This window comes from Gorilla gorilla, chromosome 20 (assembly GCF_029281585.2).
Source record: "Gorilla gorilla gorilla isolate KB3781 chromosome 20, NHGRI_mGorGor1-v2.1_pri, whole genome shotgun sequence".
NCBI classification, from domain to species: domain Eukaryota; kingdom Metazoa; phylum Chordata; class Mammalia; order Primates; family Hominidae; genus Gorilla; species Gorilla gorilla.
The window spans coordinates 9,191,917-9,217,250 of NC_073244.2; the positions used below are offsets into that span (position 1 = coordinate 9,191,917).

Below are 25,334 nucleotides of genomic sequence, written 5' to 3' on the forward strand. Positions count from 1 at the left end.
GCCTGGGCAACATAGCAAGACTGCGTCTCTACTTTTTCTTTTCCTGAGACGGAGTCTCGCTCCTTTGCCCAGGCTGGAGTGCAGTGGTTCGATCTCGGCTCACTGCAAGCTCTGCCTCCCGGGTTCACGCCATTCTCCTGCCTCAGCCTCCCGAGTAGCTGGGACTACAGGCGCCTGCCACTGCGCCCGGCTAATTTTTTTTTGTATTTTTAATAGAGACGGGGTTTTACCATGTTAGCTAGGAGAACAACAATTTGCTTTCCAGAACCAGAGCCTCTCAACACTAGCATGTGTGTGGTTATCCATGCTAAATGGTGCTGAAAGAGGCATTTGTGTCTCTCTGAGAAGGAGCTATTTGAGGAAAGTCCTGAATGAGGGGAGAGAATGAGCCATGTAGATAGCTGAGGGAACAGTGTTCCAGGCAGAGGCGCAGCCCGTGCAAAGGCCCTGAGGCAGGACCATGCCTGGTGTGTTGGAGGAACAGCGAGGAGGCCCCCGTGGCTAGAGCAGAGTGAGGAAGGGGAGACAGGAAGGAGGGGAGGGCAGGGAGGGGACTGATCGGGCCATGCAGGGCCTTGTGGGCCACGGGGAGAAGATGGGCTTTTCCCCGCAAAGAAGGTGGGAGCTATGGAGGGCTGCGGGCAGAGGAGGGGTAATGTTCATTTAACTCCTGGAGTTTGGCAAAATGCTATCATCAAAACAGACTTTATCACAGAACCTCTAGCTATCCCCTTCCCCTCCGTAAGCTCCTCTGAGCATAGCAACAGAACGGTAAGGTAAGGCAGCGATTGGAAACGCCTGCTTTACAGATGAGCAGAGAGCCGCTGGAGGTTGGAGGCTCCGACAGAGGAGGTGACTGGTCCAGAGCCACATGGCCAGGTTGTGCTGGGGCTGGAACTCCATCGAACGCAGGTTTCAGGGTGCAGCCCTTGTTTCCATAAGATACCCCAAAATCAGACAAGTCTGGGACTTGCCACCTCTTCTTTAAAAACCCCAGTGCTGTTTTTGTTTTTGTTTTTTTTTGAGATAGGGTCTCCCTCTGTTGCCCAGGCTGGAGTGCAGTGGCTCAATCATAGCTCACCCACTGCAGCCTCGACCTCCTGGGCTCAAGCAGTCCTCCTGCCTCAGCCTCTTGAGTAGCTGATACTACAGGTGTGCACCACCAGAGCCAGGTAACTTTTTTTTTTTTAAAGTGGAGATGGGGTGGGGTGTCCTGTGTTGCCCAGGCTTGTCTCGAACTCCTGAGCTCAAGTAATCCTCCCTCCTTGACCTCCCAAAGTGCAGGAATTATAGGTGTGAGCCACCATGCCCAGCCCTCCAGTGCTTTTTTTTATTTTTTTGAGACAGAGTCTTGCTCTGTCGCCCAGGCTAGAGTGCAGTGGCACAATCTCGGCTCACTGCAACGTCTGTCTCCCGGGTTCAAGCAATTCTTCCTCAGCCTACCGAGTAGCTGGGACTACAGGCACACACCACCATGCCCGGCTAATTTTTGTATTTTTAGTAGAGACCAGGTTTCACCGTGTCGGTCAGGCTGGTCTCGAACTCCTGACCTCCAGTGATCTGCCCTCCTTGGCCTCTGGGGATTACGGGTGTGAGCCACCACTCCCGGCCTTCCAGTGCATTTTAAAGGCTCTGAAAAGTCCTACACTGTCCTGAAAACTCCTCAGTGATGCTGAACCTTTTTGACCTGTGAACCCCAGGTTTGGGTAAAGTCTGCTCACGTCCGGCGGCACACCCATAGGAAACCCCCAGCCCGGCTGTGAGGAGCATGAACTTTGATTCACCAGGTCCTTGGCCTGGCTTTAGTTTCTCCCGTGTCTCTGTTTGCTTGTGCAATCATGAATATATATTGACCAGCACCAGGTGCCACATTGAACAGTTTGTCCGCGCCGTCAGTGCCATCCAGCGTGCACGGCTGTTGTACATCATGTCTTTGCACTGGACTGAGCTCAGCTGCAGAAATCAACACATTTCAGAGGGTGTCTACCGGGCCAGGAGAAAACACACAAACCGCGAACATTTTAAAGCTTGTAATCGACATCGTATACAATTTGAAAAGATGTTCATTTCTATGTTTTGTTTTTGTTTTCTTAAGACAGGGTCTCAGTCTGTCACCCAGGCTGGAATGCAGTGGTGCGATCATAGCTCACTGCAGCCTGGAGCTCCTGGGCTCAGATGATCCACCCACCTCAGCCCCCAGAGTAGCCGGGACTGCAGGCACAGGCCACCACGCTGGGCTAATTTTTATATTTTTGTAGAGATGGGGTCTTGCTCTGTTGCCCAGGCTGGAGTGCAGTGGTGTGATCTTAGCTCACTGCAGACTCAGACTCCTGGGTTCAAGCAATCCCCACCTCAGCCTCCCAAGTAGCTGCGACTACAGGACGTGCCACCATGCCCAGCTAATTTATTTTTATTTTTATTTTTGCTAGAGAGAGTGTCTCCTTATGTCTTGAATTCCTGGCCTCAAGCAATCCTCCTGCCTCGGCCTCTCAAAGTGCAGGGATTACAGGTGTGAGCCACTGTGCCCAGCCTGTTCATATGTTTTAAAGAGAGGTGCAGACACAACTGGGTTGGTGCATCCACATCCCTCTCTGTGTGACGCTGGGTAACTTGCTTACCCTCTCTGGGTATGCTGGAGATTGTCAGCCCCAGCCAAGGATGGTTAAAAGGCATTAAACAACACCTAGGGCAGAGCCTGACATCTGGAGCTCATTAAACCATCCGTACATGCAGATGTCATTATAATTATTATCAATGCTATTCTCTCACTCCACTCCCCGACTCCCACCTCTGTGGCCCCAGGTGGGGGTGCTCTGAAATTTCTCTGGCCTGGCTGAGCGGGAGGGGCCGGGGTTCTGCTGGAATAAAGAACAGAGGAGGAAGCCTTGAAGGATTTGTTCTGTCCCAGCTGTCCCCAGTATCACAGTTAGCCACACGGATGGCAGAAGGGACCTTTGACAGTGGACACAGGGGCTGGAAGGGCCCAGCCTGGGGCTCACTGCAATCTCCGCCTTCCAGATTCAAATGATCCTCCTACCTCAGCCTTCCGAGTAGCTGGGATTACAGGTGTGTGCCACCACACCCGGCTAATTTTTGTATTTTTAGTAGAGATGGGGTTTCACCATGTTAGCCAGGCTGGTCTTGAACTCCCGACCTCAGGTGATCCACTCACCTCAGCCTCCCAAAGTGCTGGAATTACAGGCATGAGTCACCGTGCCTGGCCTTGGGGCTTTATCTGACTGGCTAGAGAATGGGATTCAAACACCAGGAATCATCCCAAACCGCCAATGAGAAGGAGCCCTGGAGTGAGGGGAACCGAGACCCCTCCTAAAAGGATTTACAGGGTGTCACAGAATCAAAATTACAGCAAAGGCTCAACTGTGAGACGCCAGGGTGGCTGATCATTGATTCTAGACCCATCACTACCAGCTGGTGTTCTGTGAGTTTGAAGCCATTGCTGTCTAGCTTTGTGCCTCAGTTTCCCCAGCTGGCGATTACCGTCCCCCATATGGGGACGGTAATCACGTGTCTGCTGCAGAGGAGTTACGAAGATTTGTGAGGCAATGGAGGCAACATTTGCAGCCGAACCTAGTCAAAGGAATTACTCACTGCGCATTAATTTGTTGTTGTTTTTTGAGATGGAGTCTCGCTCTGTCTCCCAGGCTGGAGTACAATGGCGCGATCTTGGCTCACTGCAGCCATCCCCCGGGTTCAAGCAATTCTCCCGTCTCAGCCTCCGGAGTAGCTGGGATTACAGGCACGCACCACCACGCCTGGCTAGTTTTTGTATTTTTAGTAGAGACAGGGTTTCGCTATGTTGGCTCAGGCTGGTCTCAAACTCCAGGCCTCAGGTGATCCTCCCACCTCAGCCTCCCAACCTCCCTAGCATTTCAACGACCTGAAATGACCCTCTTGATTTATTTGCTGACTTGTTCATTTCCTGTCGTGTTCCCATTAGAACATCAGTGCCTCGAGAGGAGGGATTCTTGTCCGTCTCTGTCGCCGCTGTGTCCCTTGGGTGTCTGGCATCGGGGTGGCTCTCTGCAATCTGTTTGCTGAGTGATCAAAGGAAAGAACTAATGGCAATATAGTGCAGCTCCAATGTACAGATGAAGAAATCCAGGCTCAGAGATGTGCAAGTACTTGCCCAGGGCCACACAGCCGGAAACCCGCCAACTCTTTTAGTAAAGGGCCAGTGACACTGTAAACATTTTAGGCTTTTAGGCAGGTCACATGCAGTCTCTGTTGCCTATTTTTTCTTTTGTTTACGACCCTTTAAAAATGGAAAAGACAGGCCGGGCGCGGTGGCTCACGCTTGTAATCCCAGCACTTTGGGAGTCCAAGGCGGACGGATCACGAGGTCAGGAGTTCGAGACCAGCCTGACCAACATGGCAAAACCCCATCTCTACTAAAAATACAAAAATTAGCTGGGCGTGGTGGCACATGCCTGTAGTCCCAGCTACTCTGGAGACTGAGGCAGGAGAATCACTTGAACCTGGGAGGTGGAGGTTGCAGTGAGCCGAGATCACGTCACCGCACTCCAGTCTGGGAGACAGGGCGAGACAGCATCTAAAATAAAATAAAATAAAATAAAATAAAATAAGGAAAAGACCGTACTTAGCTGACTGTGCCAGAACAGGCAACCCCTTCTAGTTTGCTCATCTAATGTCAGAACCCACGAACTGATTCCAAAACCCTCCACAGAGAATCTAAAATGCTGCAAACCCCGACTCTGTGATGCAGGGGATCTAAAGTGCTTAGTTTGTTTTTTTGTTTTTTGTTTTTGTGTTTTTGTGTTTTTTGAGACAGAGGCTCGCTCTGTGGCCCAGGCTGGAGTGCAATGGCATGATCTCGGCTCACTGTAACCTCTGCCTCCTGGGTTCAAGCAATTCTCCTGCCTCAACCTCCCAAGTAGCTGGGATTACAGGTGCCTGCCGCCACACCCAGCTAATTTTTGTATTTTTAGTAGAGACGGGGTTTCTCCATGTTGGCCAGGCTGGTCTGGAAATGATGATCTCATGTGATCCAACCGCCTCAGCCTCCCAAAGTGCTAGGATTACAGGTGTGAGCCACCGTGCCCTGCCAAGTGCTTGGTTCTTTAGTCTGGAGTGCAGTGGTACGATCTCGGCTCACTGCAGCCTCCACCTCCCAGGTTCAAACAATTCTCCTGCCTCAGCCTCCTGAGTAGCTAGGACTATGGGTGCATGCCAGCACACCCAGCTAATTTTTTTTTTTTTGGTACTTTTAGTAGAGATGGGGTTTCACCATATTGTCCAGGCTGGTCCCGAACCCCTGACCTCAAGTGATCCTCCTGCCTCGGCCTCCCAGAGTGCTAGGATTACAGGTGTGAGCTCTACCACGCCCGGCCAAGTGCTTGGTTCTTTCTCGACTCAATCCTATTTTGTTCTACACAGGTCAGGTCTGCCTCCACTCCCCCAACCCCATGCCCCATTTCACCCATTGGCCTCTGAAGCCCAGAGATGGGCAGGGGTTTGTCTGAGACCACACAGCAAGAGGGGCAGCAGAGGAGGATGGGAACCCAGATCTGTTTCCCTCCCAGGCTACACCCCTGTAGCCCCCCAACCCCTGCAAACTTGTTATTTAAGCCTCCTCATTACAGGGGTTTGGAGCCGAGGAAGCCCTGCTGCCTTTTAGTAAATGCTCTCCCTAGACAGCAATCTTTGATGGAGGCTCTGGGAGAAGTTGTTCAGTGATGTGCATTTATCGAGCACCTACTGTATACCTGGTGCCAGTATAGGGTTGGGTGGAAGGGTCTTGTCCACTCAACACCCCTTTTTCTTCTCTATTATTGCCTTCCCTGGCCAGGCGAGGTGACTGACACCTGTAATCCCAGCACTTTGGATGGCTGAGGCAGGAGGATCGCTTCAGCCCTGGAGTTTGAGTTCAGCCTGGCCAACATAGTGAGACCTCATCTCTACAAAAAAACGTTTTTTAAAAATTAGCCAGATGTAGGGCCACAAGCCTGTAGCCCCAGCTACTTGGGAAAGGAAGGCAAGAGAATCTCTTGAGCCCAGGAGGTCGAGCCTGCAGTGAGCTATGATGACGCCACTGTGCTCCATCCTGGGCCACAGAGTGAGGCCCTGTCTCAAAAAAAAAAAAAAAAATCAAGACCATGATTGCCCCCCCATAAAGAGCCCTTTTAAACATTTTTTCCCTAATCACTCTCCTGTGAAATTTTAATAGCATAGGTATATTTTATATACCTATATATATTAAAAATGTACCTATGACATCAAATATATATAATATATATTATATATAGGTATATAAAGTATAACTATATGTCATATAGATAGGTATATAAAATGTACCTATATGGCCTGTAGGTATATAAAATATGCCATATAGGTATATAAAATATACTTATGCCATTAAATATATATTTAATATACAAATATATTTGTTTTTTTCTATACTGTAACAACATATGTCTGTACATTATTATTATTATTATTTTTGAGACAGAGTTTCACTCTTGTTGCCCAGGCTAGAATGCAATGGTGTGATCTCGGCTCACTGCAACCTCCGCCTCCCGGGTTCAAGAAGCAATTTTCCTGCCTCAGCCTCCTGAGTAGCTGGGATTACAGGCATGTGCCACCATGCCCGGCTAATTTTGTATTTTTAGTAGAGACGGGGTTTCTCCATGTTGGTCAGGCTGCTCTCGAACTCCAGACCTCCAGTGATCCACCGCCTCAGCCTCCCAAAGCGCTGGGATTACAGAAGTGAGCCACCGTGCCCATCCTACATTTTTTTAAAAACACAAAATTCTGGCCAGACATGGTGGCTCACGCCTGTAATCCCAGTGCTTTTTTTTTTTTTGAGATGGAGTCTCGCTCCGTCGCCCAGGCTGGAGTGCAGTGGCGCGATCTCGGCTCACTGCAAGCTCCGCCTGCCGGGTTCACGCCATTCTCCTGCCTCAGCCTCCGGAGTAGCTGGGACTACAGGCGCCCGCCACCAGGCCCAGCTAATTTTTTTTGTATTTTTAGTAGAGATGGGGTTTCACCATGTTAGCCAGGATGGTCTCGATCTCCTGACCTCCTTATCTGCCCGCCTTGGCCTCCCAAAGTGCTGGGATTACAGGCGTGTGCCACCACCCCTGGCCTAATCCCAGTGCTTTTGGAGGCCTAGGCAGGAGGGTCACTTGAGCCCAGGAGTTAGAGACCGGCCTGGGCAATATAGTGAGACCCCCATCTCAAAGCAGAACAGCAGCAGAACTTGTGAGCTAGACAGACAACTTTGCTTTGAATCTGACACCAGCTTTGGGAAATACGCTGTGTGCATTGGGCCTTGGTTGACCAACCTCACAAATTGAGCAGATTTAATCAGATGGGGTCAGGAAGTGCTAATTCAGCACAGTAAAAACTCAGCAGATGGAAGCTGCCCACTGGGGTCTGGGGAATCTTGGGGCTGTGGAAGTTAGCCAGCCTTCGACATTATGCACTTTGTACACACCTGCTCAGACCGAAAGAAGGTCCATTTTAAGGTTGGGTGTCTACTAAGTAGGTGGAGGAGGAGGAATTATCTGTGCCTCTTTTTCTTTCTTTTTTTTTTTTTTTGAGATGGAGTCTCGCTCTGTCGCCCAGGCTGGAGTGCAGTGGCACAATCTCGGCTCACTGCAAGCTCTGCCTCCCGGGTTCACGCCATTCTCCTGCCTCAGCCTCCCGAGTAGCTGGGACTACAGGCGCCCGCCACCACGCCCGGCTAATTTTTTTTTTTTTTTGTATTTTTTTTAGTAGAGATGGGGTTTCACCATGTTAGCCAGGATGGTCTTGATCTCCTGACCTCATGATCCGCCCGCCTCGGCCTCTCAGAGTGCTGGGATTACAGGTGTGAGCCACCGTGCCCAGCCACCTCTTTTTCTTTTCTTCCAGTTTTTCATGGAAGCAGCCAGGGCAACACAGTGCACTAGAATATTCCTTGCTGATGGCAGAATATTCTGTGCTGTCCAACTTGGTCACCACCAGCCACATGTGGCTCTTTGGTGCTTGAAATGTGATTTGTGCAACTGAGCGACTTAAAATTTAATTTTCTTTTCTTTTCTTTTCTTTTTCTTTTGAGACATAGTCTCGCTCTGTCACCCAAGCTGGAGTGCGGTGGCTCCATCATAACTCACTGTAACCTCCACCTCCCAGGCTTAAGCAGTCCTCCCACCTCAGCTCCCCGAGTAGCTGGAACTACAGGCATGCCACTACACCCAGCTAACTTTTGTATTTTTTGTAGAGACGGGGTCTCGCCATGGTGCCCAGTCTGGTCTGGAACTCCTGGGCTCAAGTGTTCCTCCTGCCTTGGCCTTCCAAAGTACCGAGATTACAGGCATGTGCCACCACGCCCCGCCTAATTTTATTTCAGTGTAGCTAACTTAAATGTAAAAAGTCATATGTGGCTGTGACCCTTGTACTGATGGCTGTAGAACATGAGGAGTTTTCAGGAGCCAAATGATGGAAGAATGGTCAGCAGGTGGTTGAGAAATATTCCCAGGTTTTAGAGATGATTTAAAATGAGACGGCTGGCCGGGCGTGGTGGCTCACACCTGTAATCCCAGCACTTTGGGAGGCCGAGGCAGGAGGATCACTTGAGGTCAGGAATTCAAGACCGGCCTGGCTAACATGGCAAAATCCTGTCTCTACTAAAAATGCAAAAATTAGCCAGGTGTGGTGGCAGGAGCCTGTAGTCCCAGCTACTCAGGAGGCTGAGGCAGAAGATTTGGTTGAAACCAAGAGACGGAAGTTGCAGTGAGCCGAGATTGTGCCACTGCACTTCAGCCTGGGCAACACGGCAAGATTCCATCTAAATAAATAAATACATAAATACATAAGATGAGGCAGCCAAATAAAAAGGAAGGAGATTCTGACCAGGCTACTTACACGGGTGAACCTTAAGGACATTAAGCTCAATTGAGAAAAGCCGGACACAGAAGGACAAATACTGCATGAGTCCACTCCTAGGAGGTCCCTAGAGTCGTCAGATTCATAGAGACAGAAAGTAGGTTGGCGGGGTCAGGGGGTGTCGGAGGCTGGGGAGGGGACGGGGAGTGAGTGTTTCATGGGGACAGAGTTTCAGTTTGATTCATAGAGACAGAAAGTAGGTTGGCGGGGTCAGGGGGTGTCGGAGGCTGGGGAGGGGACGGGGAGTGAGTGTTTCATGGGGACAGAGTTTCAGTTTGGGAAGAGTAGAAAGTTCTGGAGAGGATGGTGGCGATGGCTGCATGGCCATTGGAATGTATTTAATGTCACTAAAGCTGTGCATGGAAAGTTGGTTCAAATGGTAAATATTATGCATATTTTACCACAATAAGAAATTAAATTAAAAATTAAAATGAGATGGCATAGATTTATAGCATATTATTTTTAAAACTAAACTGATTTTGGCCAGGCATGGTGGTGCTCACCCATGGTTCCAATTACTGGACAGGCTGAGGTGGGGGGATTGCTGGAGCCCAGGAGGTCCAGGCTGCAGTGAGCCATGATTGTGCCACTGCACTGCAGCCTGGGTGACAGAGCAAGACCCTGTCTCAAAAACAAAATTAGGCCGAGCACAGTGGCTCACACCTGTAATCCCAGCACTTTGGGAGGCTGAGGCACGCGGATCACTTGAGGTCAGAAGTTTGAGACCAGCCTGGCCAACTTGGTGAAACCCCATCTCTACTAAAAATACAAAAATTAGCTGGACTAATTAAAATTAGATTAGAAAATTAGATTACAGGTGGCACACACCTGTAATCTCAGCTACTTAGGAGGCTCAGGCAGGAGAATGGCTTGAACCCGGGAGGCAGAGGCTGAAGCGAGCTGAGATCGCACCATTGCACTCCAGCCTGGGCGACACAGCGAGACTCCGTTCCAAAAAAAAAAAAAAAATTTAATTTAATTAAAAAACACATAAATTCCTAGGACTATAGGAAAAGAAGAAAACTTCCTTAACCCAAGAAAGGGAGCTACAAAACCCCACAGCTAACCCCGTACTTAGTGGTGAGAGGCTGGATGTTTTCTACTGAGATCAGGAACAAGACAAGGACACCACTTTCCCCATTTCTATTGAACATTGTACTGGAAGTTCTGCCAGACCAATAAGGCAAGAAAAGAGGCTGGACGTGGTAACTCACACCTGTAATCCCAGCACTTTGAGAGACCAAAGAGAGTGGATCGCTTGAGCCCAGGAGTTCCAGACCAGCTAGGGCAGCATCGTGAAAACCCGTATCTACAAATAATACAAAAATTAGCCAGATGTGGTGGCGTGTACCTGGGGCCCCAGCTACTTGGGAAGCTCAGACAGGAGGATGGCTTGAGCTCAGGAGTTCAAGACTGCAGTGAGCCGTGATTGTGCCACCTTACTCCAGCCTAGGTGACAGAGCAAGATCCTGTCTCAAAAACGAAGAAGAAAAAGAGATCAGCCTGGCTAACATGGTGAAACCCCATCTCTACTAAAAATACAACAAAAATTAGCTGGGCGTGTGGGCGTGGTGGCGCGTGCCTGTAATCCCAGCTACTTGGGAGGCTGGGAATTGCTTGAGCCCGGGAGGTGGAGATTGCAATGAGCTGGATCGTGCCACCGCACCCCAGTCCTGGCAACAAGAGAACAAGAGCGAGATTCCATCTCAAAAAAAAAAAATAAATAAAATAAAATAAAAATAAAAAAAAAAACAGATACAAAATAACACCATCAAAGACAGTACCAATAGCGATATTAATCAAATAGCAATAGTAGTGAAGCTGCCCTCTGCCTGGTGAAGCACTCACTATGGCAGCCATGGTTCTGGGAGTTTTATTAATAATTCATTCATCACCTTTTTTTTTTTGAGATGGAGTCTCACTCTGTCGCCCAGACTAGAGTGCAATTGGCCCGATCTGGGCTCACTGCAAAATCCGCCTCCCGAGTTCAAGAGATTCTCCTGCCTCAGCCTCCCGAGTAGCTGGGATTACAGGTGCCCACCACCACGCCCAGCTAATTTTTGTATTTTTAGTGGAGACGGGGTTTCACCATGTTGGGCAGAAAGGTCATGAACTCCTGACCTTAGGTGATCCACCCGCGTTGGCCTCCCATAGTGCTGGGAATACAGGCGTGAGCCACCGCGCCCAGCCAATGTTTCATTCATTACCATCTTGTCCCTCATAAACAGCTTCCAAGAGGGGGTGCTATAGTTGTGTCCATTTCACAGATGAGAAGAGTGAGGCGCGGATGCATCCGAGGCCCCGCTCCCTGGCTGCCCGATTCGCAAGCTCATGCTGGGAGCCACCGTGGGGCCTGACACTTAGTAGGTGCCCAAGAAACATTCTCCCTTCCCAGGGAAACACCCGGATGCCAGCTGGGCACTGCGGCCTGCTGAGACGCCAGCTGGGCACTGCAGCCTGCTGAGTCTGTGTGGGCTCTGGTTCCAGAAGAGGGTCCTGTGCCCACGGCCTGGAGCCCGGACGGCCGGCTGCCCAGGCTGGGTCCTTCCCAACGTCATGGCCACCGGTGCCCAGCCTTGAGACAGTCCAAAGGGAACTGGCCAGCTCCGAGGGGCCGCTGGCTGCCCCAGCCTGGGATCGGCTGCAGGGCTTGGGGCCGAGCTGGGCACACTCCCCTCGGCTGCTGTCCGGCCCAGATGGCCACGGCTGGGGCAGCCTAGCTGGAAGAAGGGCTTCTCTTGTCTGCTCCTCTGTTTCCTGACGAGGAAACTGAGGCACCGGGCCCTGCTCCTATGCTGTTTATGGCATCCTTGGTCTTGGCAATCAGTGGGTGCTGGACACACGGTGTGTGCATAGCCATTAGCACAGCGCCAAGCTAACTCCAGAGGCTCCGTGCGCTAGGAAATATCATTGCTTTGATCATTCCCACAGCAACCCTGAGAGTGGTCTCCATTTATTTTTTTAAAACAAGGTCTTGCTCTGTCACTCAGGCTAGAGTGCAATGGCATGATCACAGCTCACTGCACCCTTGACCTCCCAGGCTCAAGTGATCCTCCTGAGTAGCTGGGACTACAGGTGCCTGCTACCATGCCCGGCTGATTTTTTTTTCTTTTTTTTTGAGATGGAGTTTTGCTCTTGTTGCCCAGGCTGGAGTGCAATAATGGCGCGATCTTGGCTCACCGCAACCTCCGCCTCCGGGGTTCAAGCGATTCTCCTGCCTCAGCCTCCCAAGTAGCTGGGATTACAGGCATGCACCACCATGCCCGGCTAATTTTGTATTTTTGGTAGAGACGGGGTTTCACCATGTTGATCAGGCTGGTCTCGAACTCCTGAGCTCAAAGTGATCTGCCCGCCTCGGCCTCCCAAAGTGCTGGGATTACAGGAGTGAGCCACTGCACCTGGACTATTTTTTTATATTTTTTGTAAAAACGGGGTCTCACTATGTTGCCCTGGCTGGTCTTGAACTCCTGGCCTCAAGCGATCCTCCCGCTTCGGCCTCCCACAAGTGCTGAGATTACAGGCGTGAGCCACTGTGCCACTGCCCCTGGCTTAATCATCATCTCATTTTGTGGATGAAGAAACTCAGGCCTTGAAAGGAAAGTGAGGCCGGGCGCGGTGGCTCACGCCTGTAATCCCAGCACTTCGGGAGGCCAAGGCGGGCGGATCACCAGGTCAGGAGATCGAGACCATCCTGGCTAACACGGTGAAACCCCGTCTCTATTAAAAATTCAAAAAATTAGCCGGGCGTGGTGGCGGGCACCTGTAGTCCCAGCTACTCTGGAGGCTGAGGCAGGAGAATGGCGTGAACCCGGGAGACAGAGCTTGCAGTGAGCCGAGATTGCGCCACTGCACTCCAGTGTGGGCAACAGAGCGAGACTCCGTCTCAAAAAAAAAAGGAAAGTGACCTTCTCAGGAGCACAAAGACCCAGGGGCTCTTGGAGACAGTACTTGGCTCAGGTGTCTGATCCCAGCACAAAACTGTGGATAAAATAACCCTGGTGAAAAAGCCCATCACGGGGCCTGGGAGGGAGAACATTGCTTGTGGTTCTGACCCGCAGCTTTCCTTGTTTATGAAGTGGATACAGCCAGGCATGGTGGCTCACGCTTGTCATCCCAGCACTTTGGGAGGCCGAGGCGGGCGGATCACTTGAGGTCAGGACTTCAAGACCAGCCTGACCAACATGGTGAAACTCCGTCTCTACTAAAAATATAAAAATTAGCCAGGCGTGATGACGGGCGCCTGTAATCCCAGCTACTCTGGAGGCTGAAGCGAGAGAATCACTTGAACCCGAGAGGTGGAGGTTACAGCAAGCCGCGATCGCACCACTGCATTCCAGCCTGGGAGACAGAGTGAGACCCTGTCTCAAAAAAATAAAAATAAATAAATAAAATAGAAGAAAGTAATAACGGGGCGGACTCTCTCATGAGTGAGGTCTCCACATGCCCTCAAGTGCTTCAGGAGTATCCTCTCCTCACTGCCTCCCAGCTCTGCTAAGGCCTGGGCAGTGTTTGTGCCCACGTGGAAGGTGAGAAACAGGCTCAGGACAGTTAGGCGACTTGCCTGAGGTCACACAGCGATCGCGTCCTGGCCTTGGGGTCTGGTGGGTGGGCAGGAGGGGCGTGATTCTCTTCCTGCGGCTTTCGACGTTGGTTCCTGCCACCTTCGTCTTTGACCTGGGTGATCCATGGGTGGGGCTGGGGAGGGGGGGTCTGCCTGGCTGGGCTTGTCCACCTGCCCCCCAGCTTCAGCCCTCCGTGGAGGGGTCAGGGCTCCAGAGGGGGCGGATGTGACTCGTCCTGCATCCAGGCTGCCAGAGCCGATAACGCTGAGCTCAGCGTCTGTCTGCCTGCGCGTCTGCCAAGGAACCTAATTATTTTTAGATAAGATGGAGGGGCGGGCACCGGGGCAGAGGGAGCACCCAAGCCGGGCGGGCAGTGGGGTCGTCGCCATTACAGAGACCGCCCCTCAGCCTCCTCTCTCTGGGGTCCCTGAATGGCAACCCAGGACTAACAGCCGGGTCCCTGGGACTACAGGGGCAGAGGCTGAGGCTAAGGGACGTGACGTCTCCAGGACTCACCTCTCTGGTCCTCAGTTTCCCCATCTGTAAAACGGACATAGTGATAGACCTCCTGCATAGGGCTAAGGCGGGGCTGAATGACTGAACCTCATTTTATTTTATTTATTTTGTTTTATTTATTTTATTTTATTTATTTTGAGACGGAGCCTTGCTCTTGTCGCCCAGACTGGAGTGCAGAGGCATGATCTCCGCTTGCTGCAACCTCTGCCTCCCGGGTTCAAGCGATTCTCCTGACTCAGCCTCCTGAGTAGCTGGGATTCCAGGTGCCTGCCACCACGCCTGGCTAATTTTTGTATTTTTAGTAGAGACGGGGTTTTGCCATGTTAGCCAGGCTGGTCTTCAACTCCTGACCTCAAGTGATTTTCCTGCCTTGGCCTCCCAAAGTGCTGGGATTACAGGTGTGAGCCACCATGCCTGGCCGTTTTGTTTTATTTTTTTGTTGTTGCTTAATTTCATTTTCTGAGATGGGGTCTTGCTATGTTGCTCAGGCTGGCCTCCAACTCCAGTCGCCCAGACTGGACTGCAGTGGTGCAATCCTGGTTCACTGCAACCTCCGCCTCCGAGGCTAAAGCGATTCTACTGTCTCAGTCTCCCAAGTAGCTGGGATTACAGGTGCGCACCACCACACCTGGCTAGTTTTTGTACTTTTAGTAGAGATGGGGTTTCACCATGTTGGCCAGTCTGGTCTCAAACTCCTGACCCTGACCTCAGGTGATCTGCCTCCCTTGGCCTCCCAAAGTGCTAGGATTACAGGCGTGAGCCACCGTGCCCGGCCTGAACTTCATTTTACAGATGAGGCTCAGAGAAGGCAAGCGACTTGCTCAGGGTCGCACAGCAAGAAAGCGGCACAGCTGGGATTTGAACATTAGTCTGTTAAGATTCCAGGTGTCTAAGTTCTTTCCCACGACTGAGCCGCCCCTGCAGAAGCGGAGGGCTTACCCAACATATGGGTACACTGGCGCTCACAGGGCCTAGCTGATGTCTGCAGGGTGCCTGGCCAGATGTCTGTGACCCTCTAGGGTAGCAGCCAAGGGAAGGGCCCAAAGAGAAACCCCAGGGCCTGGGTGTGTTTCGGGGCCACTGTCTGTCTCCACAGCACTGGCCCAGCCCAGGACTGGGGCCACCAGCATCGACACTTCATCTGCTCCTGGGGTGGGGTCTCTGTGACGTCACCAGTGTTTCTTCCCTCTCTTTGCAGACGCAGAGCAAAGCGGCAGTCCCCGGACAGGGATGGGCTCTGACCAGGAGGACAGCAAACCCATCACGCTGGGTGAGTCTGGGGGCAGCGTGGCGGTGAAGGGCGGAGGGCACAGCCCTGTCCTCGTCTTTTATTTGGGAATCATTTGCTTGGCACCACAGATGAGCAGACTGAGGCTCGGAGAGGTTAAGGGGCCTGTCCAGGGGCTACCAGGGAGCTGGGTTGGAACCCACGACTCTGAGCTCCCAGCTTCTGGGCTCTGAGGTGCTCACCCCATGGGAGACCCCAGAGGGTTTTACAGTCCCATGGGACGTTTGGGGGTTTTTGTTTGTTTTGTTTTGTTTTGTTTTCATTCATTTATTTATTTTGAGATGGAGTCTCGCTCTGTCACCCAGGCTGGAGTGCAGTGGCACAATCTCAGCTCACTGCAAGCTCCGCTTCCTGGGTTCAAGTGATTCTCCTGCCTCAGTCTCCCAAGTAGCTGGGATTACAGGTGCCTGCGACCACACCCGGCTAATTTTTGTATTTTTAGTAGAGACGGGGTTTCACCATGTTGGCCAGGTCAGTCTTGAACTCCTGACCTCAGGTGATCCGCCTACCTCGGCCTCCCAAAGTGCTGGGATTACAGGCATGAGCCACCATGCCTGGCCTGTTTGTTTGTCTTAGAAACGTTCTCACGCTGCTGCCCAGGCTGGAGTGCAGTGACACCATCCTAGCTCACTGCAGCCTGGACCAGCTGGGCTCAAGCGATCCTCCTGCCTTAGCCTCTCAAGTAGCTGGGACTACAGGTGTGCACCACCGTGCCTGGCTTTTTTTTTTTTTTTTTGAGATGGAGTATCACTCTGTCGCCCAGGCTAGAGTGCAGTGGCGCGATCTCGGCTCACTGCATCCTCCATCTCCTGGGTTCAAGCAACTCTCCTGCCTCAGCCTCCTGAGTAGCTGGGATTACAGATGTGTGCCACCACGGCTGGCTAATTTTTGTATTTTTAGTAGAGATGGGGTTTCACGATGTTGGCCAGGCTGGTCTCAAACTCCTGACCTCGTGATCCACCTACCTCGGCCTCCCGAAGTACTGGGATTACAGGCATGAGCCACCGCGCCTGGCTTTTTAAAAATTTTTTTAATGTTTTTGTAGAGACAGAGTCTCACTATGTTGCTCAGACTGGTCTCAAACTCCTGAGCTCAAGTGATCCTCCTGTCTTGGCTTCCCAAAGCGCTGGGATCATAGGTGTGAGCCACCACATCCAGCCCTCATGGGGTGTCTAATAGATGGGTAGGACAGTGTGATTCTATGTTGTAGGGATAGGAAGTGGGAAAATTTACCTCACTTAGACCAGAGCAGTCACTTCCATCCTAGCCCCCAGCTCCTGCCCTTGGCCCCCACCATTTGTCCTTCTCACTATGGCCAGAGGATGCCTGTGAGCCCCCAAGTCAGGGCCCGTCCCTCCTCTGCCCACAGCCATCCATGGCTCCCACCTCTCTTGGGGTAAAAGCCCAGGTCCTCCCTGTGGCTCACAAGGCCCTGCACAACCTGTCCCATCCCTGCCCTGTCCTCCCCTCCTCCCTCTCTCCCCGTTGTCCACTCCCAGCCACACAGACCTCCTCGCCGTTCCTCCAGTGCACCAGACCCAGTCCTGCCTCAGGGCCGCTGCACATTCTGTTACCTCTGTCTAAACAGCCAACTAACTGCTTGCTTGTTCTCTCCAGATCTCCCCTGGTCTCAGCTCAAATGCCCCCTTCTCAGAGAGGTCTACCCTAAACCCCTTCAGCATAAGCAGCCTCTGGCTACCCTCAATCTTTTTTTTTTTTTTTTTTTTTTTGAGACAGAGTCTGGCTCTGTCGCCCAGGCTAGAGTGCAATGGCTCAATCTCGGCTCACTGCCATCCCCGCCTCCTAGGTTCACGCCATTCTCCTGCCTCAGCCTCCCGAGTAGCTGGGACTACAGGCGCCCACCACCACACCCGGCTAATTTTTTGTACTTTTAGTAGAGATGGGGTTTCACCGTGGTAGCCAGGATGGTCTCGATCTCCTGACCCTGTGATCCACCCGCCTCGGCCTCCCAAAGTGCCAGGATTACAGGCGTGAGCCACTGCGCCCATCCTGGCTACCCTCAATCTGAGCCCTCTGTTTTCTTTCCTTCAGAGGAAGTTAGTGATTGCCTATGGATGTGCTTAGTTGCTTAGTGACTGCACGGGTGTCTGCTCATCTCCCCAGTGGAATGTCACCTCCTCCAGGGCAGAGGCTTTGTCTGTCTAGCTCTCTGTTGTGCCCTTAGGGCTTAGAATGGGGCCTGATGCAGAGTGGGTGCTCAATAAATACTTGCAGAAAGAAAAGAAGGAGAGAGGGAGGGATGAAGCAGAGAGAAGAAGACAAGAGAGGATATATAGGGAGAGGAAGGAGGAGATATGAAAAAGAAGGAAGGGGCCGAGTGCAGTGGCTCACGCCTGTAATCCCAGCACTTTGGGATGCCAAGGCAGGTGGATCACCTGAGGTCAGGAGTTCGAGACCAGCCTGACCAACATGGTGAAATCCTGTCTCTACTAAAAATACAAAAATTAGTCGGGCATGTTGGCACACACCTATAATCCCAGCTAGTCGGGAGGCTGAGGCAGGAGAATCGCTTGAACCCAGGAGGCAGAGGTTGTGGTGAGCCGAGATTGTGCACCCTGGGCGACACAATGAGACTCTGTCAAAAAAAAAAGAAAAGAAGCAAGAAGGAAAGAAAGAAAGAAAAGAAAGAGAGAGAGAAAGAAGGGCCGGGTGCGGGGGCTTACACCTGTAATCCCAGCACTTTGGGAGGCTGAGGTGGGTGGATCACCTGAGGTCAGGAGTTTGAGACTAGCCTGATCAACATGGAGAAACCCCGTCTCTACTGAATATACAAAAATTAGCCAGGCGTGGAGGCACATGCCTGTAATCCCAGCTACCTGAGAGGCTGAGGCAGGAGAATTGCTTAAACCCGGGAGACAGAGGTTGCAGTGAGCTGAGATCACGCCATTGCAGTCTAGCCTGGGCAACAAGAGTAAAAACTCCGTCTCAAAAAAAAAAAGAAAGAAAGAAAAGAAGAAGGAAGGGGCCAGGGCGCAGTGGCTTACACCTGTAATCCCAGTACTTTGGGAGGCCGAGTCAGGTGGATGACCTGAGGTCAGGAGTTCAAGACCAGCCTGGCCAACATGGCGAAACCCCATCTGTACTAGGAGGACACGGGAGGCTGACGCAGGAGAATTGCTTGAACCCAGGAGGCGGAGGTTGCAGCGAGCCGAGATCACGCCACTGCACTCCAGCCTGGGGATAGAGTGAGACTGTCTCAAAAAAAAAAAAAAAAGGAAAGGAAAAGAAGGAAGGAAGAGAAAGCGAGTGGGTGAGGCGTCCTTCTTGGAAGGACGGGAACAGGCATGCACAGGGAGGCTGGAAGGTTCTCGGAGGTTCACAGGCCTGAGGCCACTCCTCACTGGCCCCCGGTGACTCCTCCGTCTGTGACCCGGGTCCTCCTCGGCCTCCTGTGATCCCCAGACGCCTCTCTCCAAGCCAGATGTTGGAGGGAGGTGGGGGCAGCGGCGCTTGGCCTGGTCCCCTGGGGAGCTTGGGCGTCTGGTAGAGGAAATCACGTCCTCCCAGCTCGCCAGGGAGTCCCCCAGAGATGGAGCTGAGCAGGCGCTGCACAAACAGGAAACCCCGGTGGGGGGAGTCGGAGGGGGCGTGCTGACACCAGCTGGCCAGCTGGGTCAGCAGGAAGCGGCTCTGGCCACTTCTCCTGGACACTCGGGGGCCACCGCTCCGTCCTCTTCAGAATGCGTGGCCCTGAACCTCCCGGCGCGGGGCAGGGTTGGTTCATTGCCTTCACTCAGCAAATGACTGTAACAGGGGGCCGGGTGCGGTGGCTCACGCCTGCAATCCCAGCACTTTGGGAGGCTGAAGCGGGAGGATCGCTTGAGCCCAGGAGTTCAAGACCAGCCTGGGTAATATAGCAAGACCCTATCTCTACCAAAAAAAAAAAATATACACACACACACACACACACACACACACACAGACACACACACACACACACACACATATAAATTAGCCAAGCATGGAGGTGCATGCCTGTAATCCCAGCTACTTGGGAGGCTGAGGTGGGAGGATCGCTTGAGCCCAGGAGTTTGAGACCAGCCTGGGTAACATAGCAAGACCCTATCTCTACAAAAAGTAATAATAATAATACAAAAATTAGCCAAGCGTGGTGATGCGTGCCTGTAGTCCCAGCTACTTGGGAGGCTGAGGCAGGAGCATCACTTCAGCCCAGGAGTTCGAGGCTGCAGTGAGCTATGATTGCACCGCTGCACTCGAGCCTGGGCAACAGAGCAAAACTCTGTCTCTAAAAAAGAAAGATTGTAACAGGGGGACTGGCGGGGGTTTGGGTCTGCGGAACTGGACACAGCCCTGAGCTCCTTGCAGCCCGTGCTGCCCCCTGGGGGCCGGGAGAGGAACTGCTCCCACCGCCACCCAAAAGCCAAGAGCCTGTCCCACCTCCAAACCGACCAGGTTCCCTGGCTCTTTCCACTCCAACCCTGCTGGCCTGCAACTTGCCAAGTGCATTTCTACCCGGAGGCCTTTGCACGGGCTGTTCCCAGTGCCGGGAACATCGTGGCCCTCAGGGAGGTGATGAAACATCATCCCCATCGGAGAAGCCAACAGTCACGGGGCGGTTGCCAGGCGCTGTTCTCGGAGCTTTGCAGATTTTAACAAGTTCCTTCCTCTTATCCAGTCTCATCTTGAGGTCTGTAAAATGCCACCATTTCGGTCAGGCTTTCTCTGAGCCCTGGGTGTAAAATAGCCTCCCTCCCCACCCTAGCTAGTTCCCCACCAGCCGCCTGCCTTACCACAGGGTGATGGACCTCGCATTTGACTTAATGAGCTTTTAATTTGTAGTAAAATGTGCATGATGTACAATGTATCATTTTAGCCATTTTTAAGTGTCCAAGTCAAAGTGCACTAAGTACATTCACCTCTATCTAATTCCAGAACCTTTCTTTTTTTTTTTTTTTTTTTTTTTACCCCCAGGCTGGAGTGCAGTGGCGCAATCTCGGCTCACTGCAACCTCCACCTTCCTGGTTCAAGCAATTCTCATGGCTCAGCCTCCCAAGTAGCTGGGATCATAGGCACACGCCACCACACCCGGCTAATTTTTTGTATTTTCAGTAGAGATGGAGTTTCACCTTGTTGGCCAGGCTGGTCTCGAACTCTTGACCTTAAGTGATTCTCTTGCCTTAGCCTTCCAAAGTGCAGGGATTACAGATGTGAGCCGCCGAGCCTGGCCTAATTCCAGAACATTTCATCCCCCCTAAAAGAAACCCCATCCCCATCAGCCACCACTCCCTGTCTCCTCTCCCAGCCCTGGTGCCCACGCATCCCCTTCCTGTCTCTGTGGCTTGGCCTGTCCTGGACATTTCAGTGAAATGGCTCACGCCTGTAATCCCAGCACTTTGGGAGGCCAAGGTTGGTGGATCATGAGGTCAGGAGTTCGAGACCAGCCGGACCAAGATGGTGAAACCCCGTCTCTATTAAAAATCCAAAATTTAGACAGGCACTGTGGCAGGTACCTGTAATCCCAGCTACTTGGGAGGCTGAGACAGGAGAATCGCTTGAACCTGGGAGGCATAGGTTGCAGTGAGCCAAGATTGCACCACTGCACTCCAGCCTGGGCGACAGAGTGAGACTCCGTCTCAAAAAAAAAAAAAAAAAGATAAGAAAAAGAAAGAAAGAAATGGCATCACACACTGTGTGGCCTTTGTCTCTGGCGTCCCTCACTGAGTGATGTCCTCAAGGTGCATCCATGTTGTAGCCTGTGTCAGAGCCTCGTTCTTTTATTTTTATTTATTTACTGGTTTTGAGATGAAGTCTCACTCTGATGCCCAGGCTGGAGTGCAATGTCGCGATCTCGGCCTGTAGCTGGGACTACAGGTGTGCACCACCACGCCCAGCTAATTTTTGTACTTTTTGTAGGGATGGGGTTTCACCATGTTGCCCAGTCCCGTCTCAAACTCTGGGGCTCAAGTGATCCAACTGCCTCAGCTTCCCAAAGTGCTGGGACTATAGGCACAAGCCACTATATCCAGCTAATTTTTGTATTTTTTGTAGACACAGGGTTTCGCCATGTTGCCCGGGCTGATCTCAAACTCCTGAGCTCACGAGATCCACCCACCTCAGCTTCCTAAAGTGCAGGGATTACAGGCATGAGCCACCACGCCCGGCATCCTTTTCACGGCTGAGTCCTATTCCAGTGTGTGGCTAGACCACGCTGTGTTTATCTCTTCATCTTTTGAAGGGACATTTGGGTGGCTTTCCAGTTTGAGCTGTGGTGAACAGTGCTGCTAGGAACACTCGTGGACTTTTGCTGACCTATTAATCTTGGCTGCTGTCTGTCGCTCACACTGGACTTTGAGTCTCACGGGGGCAACTGCTTCAGTCTGTATCACCTCCTGCTGTGCCGGGGCCCAGCTCAGAATCAGACACTGTGGATGCTTAGTAAACGCCTGTTGAGTCCATGAATCCATCCTACAAGGGCGTCCGAGGGCAGGACAGGGCTGTCCCCAAGCTGTCTGAGGTTGGCCAAGGCTCCCGACCTCTCGGGGACAACTTCGATTTCCAAATCTGTGAAATGGGTCCAAACCACTCCAGTTGAGAGGACAGTCTCCCTTCCTTTGATATTAGGTAGGAGCAATGCTGGGGACACTGGGGGTTTTAACTGCGGCTTTTGGGCCTCCCATTCAACCCCCCATTTTAACTGACCCATTGCTGGGTGCCAAGCTCTGGTCTAGGCACGAAGGACACTGCAGGGTCGGGGCAGACAGACATCCCTGCCCACATGGACCTCCCAGTCTGAAGGGGAAAAGAACAAGAAGCCAGAGTATCTCGAAGGGTGACAGTGTGCAAAGCAAGCCAGCTGCCCCTCCCAGGCAGTTGGATACAGATCTCACGACAACCCCGATGATGGGATTGATGGTTTCACTTTTGCAATTAGGGAAACTTGGAGGCTGAGAGAGGGAAAGTGACCTGCCCCAGATCACACACCGAGGCAGGTGATGGAGCCGATGTGAGCCCAGGCCTCCGCTTTCCACTCTTTTTTTTTTTGAGACGGAGTCTTGCTCTGTCGCCCAGGCTGGATGGAGTGCAGCAGCGTAATCTCGGCTCACTGCAAGCTCCACCTCTCGGGTTCACACCATTCTCCTGCCTCAGCCTCCCAGGTAGCTGGGACTACAGGCGCCTGCCACCACGCCCGGCTAATTTTGGTATTTTCAGTAGAGACAGGGTTTCACTGTGTTAGCCAGGATGGTCTCGATCTCCTGACCTGTGATCCTCCCGCCTCGGCCTCCCAAAGTGCTGGGATTACAGACGTGAGCCACCACACCCGGCTCCACTCGTTTTTTTAAGAGAGGGTGTCGCTCTGTTTCCCAGGCTGGAGTGCAGTGGCACAACAATGGTTCATTGCGGCCTCCACCTCCCAGGCTCAAGTGATCCTCCAGCCTCAGCCTCCTGAGTAGCTGGGACTACAGGCACGGACCACAACACCTGGCTAATTTTAACACTTTTTGTAGAGATGGGGTCTCACTGTGTTCCCCAGGCTGGTCTTGAAGTCCTGAGCTCAAGCGATCCTCCTGCCTCGGCCTCCCACAGTGCTGGGATTACAGGCATGAGCCACCGCGCCCAGCCTGCTGTTCACTTGAATGCAGCATTCCACAGCATGGGGGAACCTGGATGAAGGCTGTGTGAAGGCCCACACTGGACAAGGACCCCCCACGGGGCCTTCCCCATCAGACTGGAGCTGTCATTCCCCCACAGCACGGGATGGACAGGGGGAACGCCCAGGCTCAGGCCAGACCCCAGGAGTCCAGGCAGCCCTGGAGTGTGGGGAAGGGAAACAGGCCCAGCTCAGCCTACTGACCCCGCTGTCTTCCTGTTCCAGACACGACCGACTTCCAGGAGAGCTTTGTCACCTCCGGCGTGTTCAGTGTCACTGAGCTCATCCAAGTGTCCCGGAGTGAGTGTTCCCGTCAGCCCTGAGCTGGGTCTTGGAGAGGGGAGGGGGCCGCAGGGAGGAAGGAGCCCACCCCCCTCACCCTACTCCTTGTCCTTTCCAGACAACCCCCTGTGTCACTAAGCCAAGGTTCCTAGAAAGGGAGGTGGCCAGGCCCTTCCCAGAGCCCAAGGTCAGGGCTCCCTCCCACCTCTCCAGGAAACAGAATCTAAACGCTGGATGGCAACTAAGGAAACTTCTGCCCCAGCATCCCTCCTCCTCCCTGGGGCCTCCACTGTCCTGTCCTAGGAGACCCCAAAGGACCCCGCCCCTCCTGTCCCCTTGCTTTCCCTGCTGACCTGCTGGGGGCCCAGCGCATTCCATCACACACCGTCTGAATCCCACCCCAGCGAGTCCTGGGCGCTGTCCTTCTTTAGCCCTGACTGACACCTTCCCTGTCCAGATCAGCAGAGCCTGGCCTCCAGCTTTGGCCACGCCTCTGCCTCACAGTGTGCTCTTGGCCTCTCCCCATGGCCTTGGTCCTCTGATCCATAGAATAAAACTGGTTTCAGCCACCCTAGGAACCGGGCCAATATGGGAAGGGGGTCCTCCTTTGGACTGCACCCAGTGGCTTTCCCTACCTTTCTAAAGCAAACCACAGCACTGGGCACTGCTTCCTGCCTCACTCTCCTCTGTCACCCTCTGCAGCACCCGTGGTGACCGGAACAGGACCCAACTTCTCCCTGGGGGAGCTGCAGGGGCACCTGGCATACGACCTGAACCCAGCCAGCACTGGCCTCAGAAGAACGCTGCCCAGCACCTCCTCCAGTGGGTAAGTACCCAGGTCCCCACCTCTGGGCATTTCACGACCCCATTCATCAACCCATCCCCTGTGGCCCGAGCTGACTCATTCCTCTCCCTGGAATACCTCTTTTCACGATTCACCTGGCCTGAGAAACTCCTACTCATCTCATCCTTCAAAACCAAGCCAGCCCCACGTGCCTCTTCCCCTAGCCCTGACAGCCCACCATGGGCTCCCCCAGCCTCAAGTCCTGCCGGCTCAGCCAGCCCTTAGGACCCTCCCCACCCAGAAGAATGCAGACACAGGTTGTTGCTGAGATATGCTTTGTGACCTCGAGCAGGTCACATTGTGTGTGCCTCAGTTTCCCCATCCATAAAATGGGATCATACCCCTAACAGGCAGTTCTGAGGACTACAGGTGGCCAGGGGATTAGCCAGGCTGCCTGGGTTTTGGTCTCCACCATGCTAGCTTGGTGTCCGACCTCTGTTGAGTCCCTCCCTGCCTCTGGCCCGGGTGTCCCATCCAAGCAATAGACAGGTTGGAACAGGCGTTCGTAGGGAACGGGCTGAACGCCCGCGGCTCCCGCGATGTCTCGCGATACTACCTCCCTCGCCCCGCCCACTTAAGGACCGGAAGTAGCAAAGCCCGCCGTCGCGCCCCCCGCCCCGCGTCTCCCTGGTAACCAGCCTCTCCCCTTCCCTCGCCCATAAGGAGCAAGCGGCACAAATCGGGCTCGATGGAGGAAGACGTGGACACGAGCCCTGGCGGCGATTACTACACTTCGCCCAGCTCGCCCACGAGTAGCAGCCGCAACTGGACGGAGGACATGGAAGGAGGTAGGGCTGGTGGCGGGGGCGGAGCCGGCCTTCCGGTCTGAGTTACCGCGGCGGGAACTACGTCTTCCGGCAGCCACTGCGCGGGCGCCGCGGGGCAGGAAGCCGGCCTGGAGCCGCGGGGCCTGCTGGGAATTGTAGTCGTCCCGAGCTGCGCTTGGCTGGAAGTACGGTCCGGGTTCGCGTTCTCGGATCTCTTTGGTTCCGCTGCGGTGAAGGAGGGCAGAGACTGTCCCCTGCCTGACTCTCCTGCCCTCCGGCCGTGAATGCCACATCTCTGTGGGGTCCCCGAGCTGCAGGATGGACTCAGTAGTGACTCTGATCAACAGGGCGCCTCCTCCTGGGATCTGTCATAGAATCCCTCGTCTGTAGGGACCCTGTTTGTCCTCTTCCCCTCTAGAAGGTCCTGAGATGCCGGATCCCTTCCCATTGGGGTCCTTCTTGAAGTTACTTTTTTTTTTTAACCAGGTTCCCATCTCCATGGGATCTTCTGGTTCTGCAGGAGACTCGTCTCCTTTCT

General features: G+C 53.0%; 1 protein-coding gene across 8 annotated transcripts in view; it reads left to right on the forward strand.

Annotated features, from left to right (window-relative positions):
• NFIC (nuclear factor I C) overlaps positions 1-25,334 on the forward strand; it is a 110,468-nt gene that overhangs the window by 50,975 nt on the left and 34,159 nt on the right. For all 8 annotated transcript variants that reach the window (XM_055371261.2, XM_031003861.3, XM_031003863.3 and 5 more), the window contains exons 3-6: positions 15,184-15,255; positions 23,129-23,203; positions 23,888-24,011; positions 24,693-24,817. In XM_055371261.2, the coding sequence (XP_055227236.1) occupies positions 15,184-15,255; positions 23,129-23,203; positions 23,888-24,011; positions 24,693-24,817 (396 nt within the window). The remainder of the gene's footprint in view (positions 1-15,183; positions 15,256-23,128; positions 23,204-23,887; positions 24,012-24,692; positions 24,818-25,334) is intronic.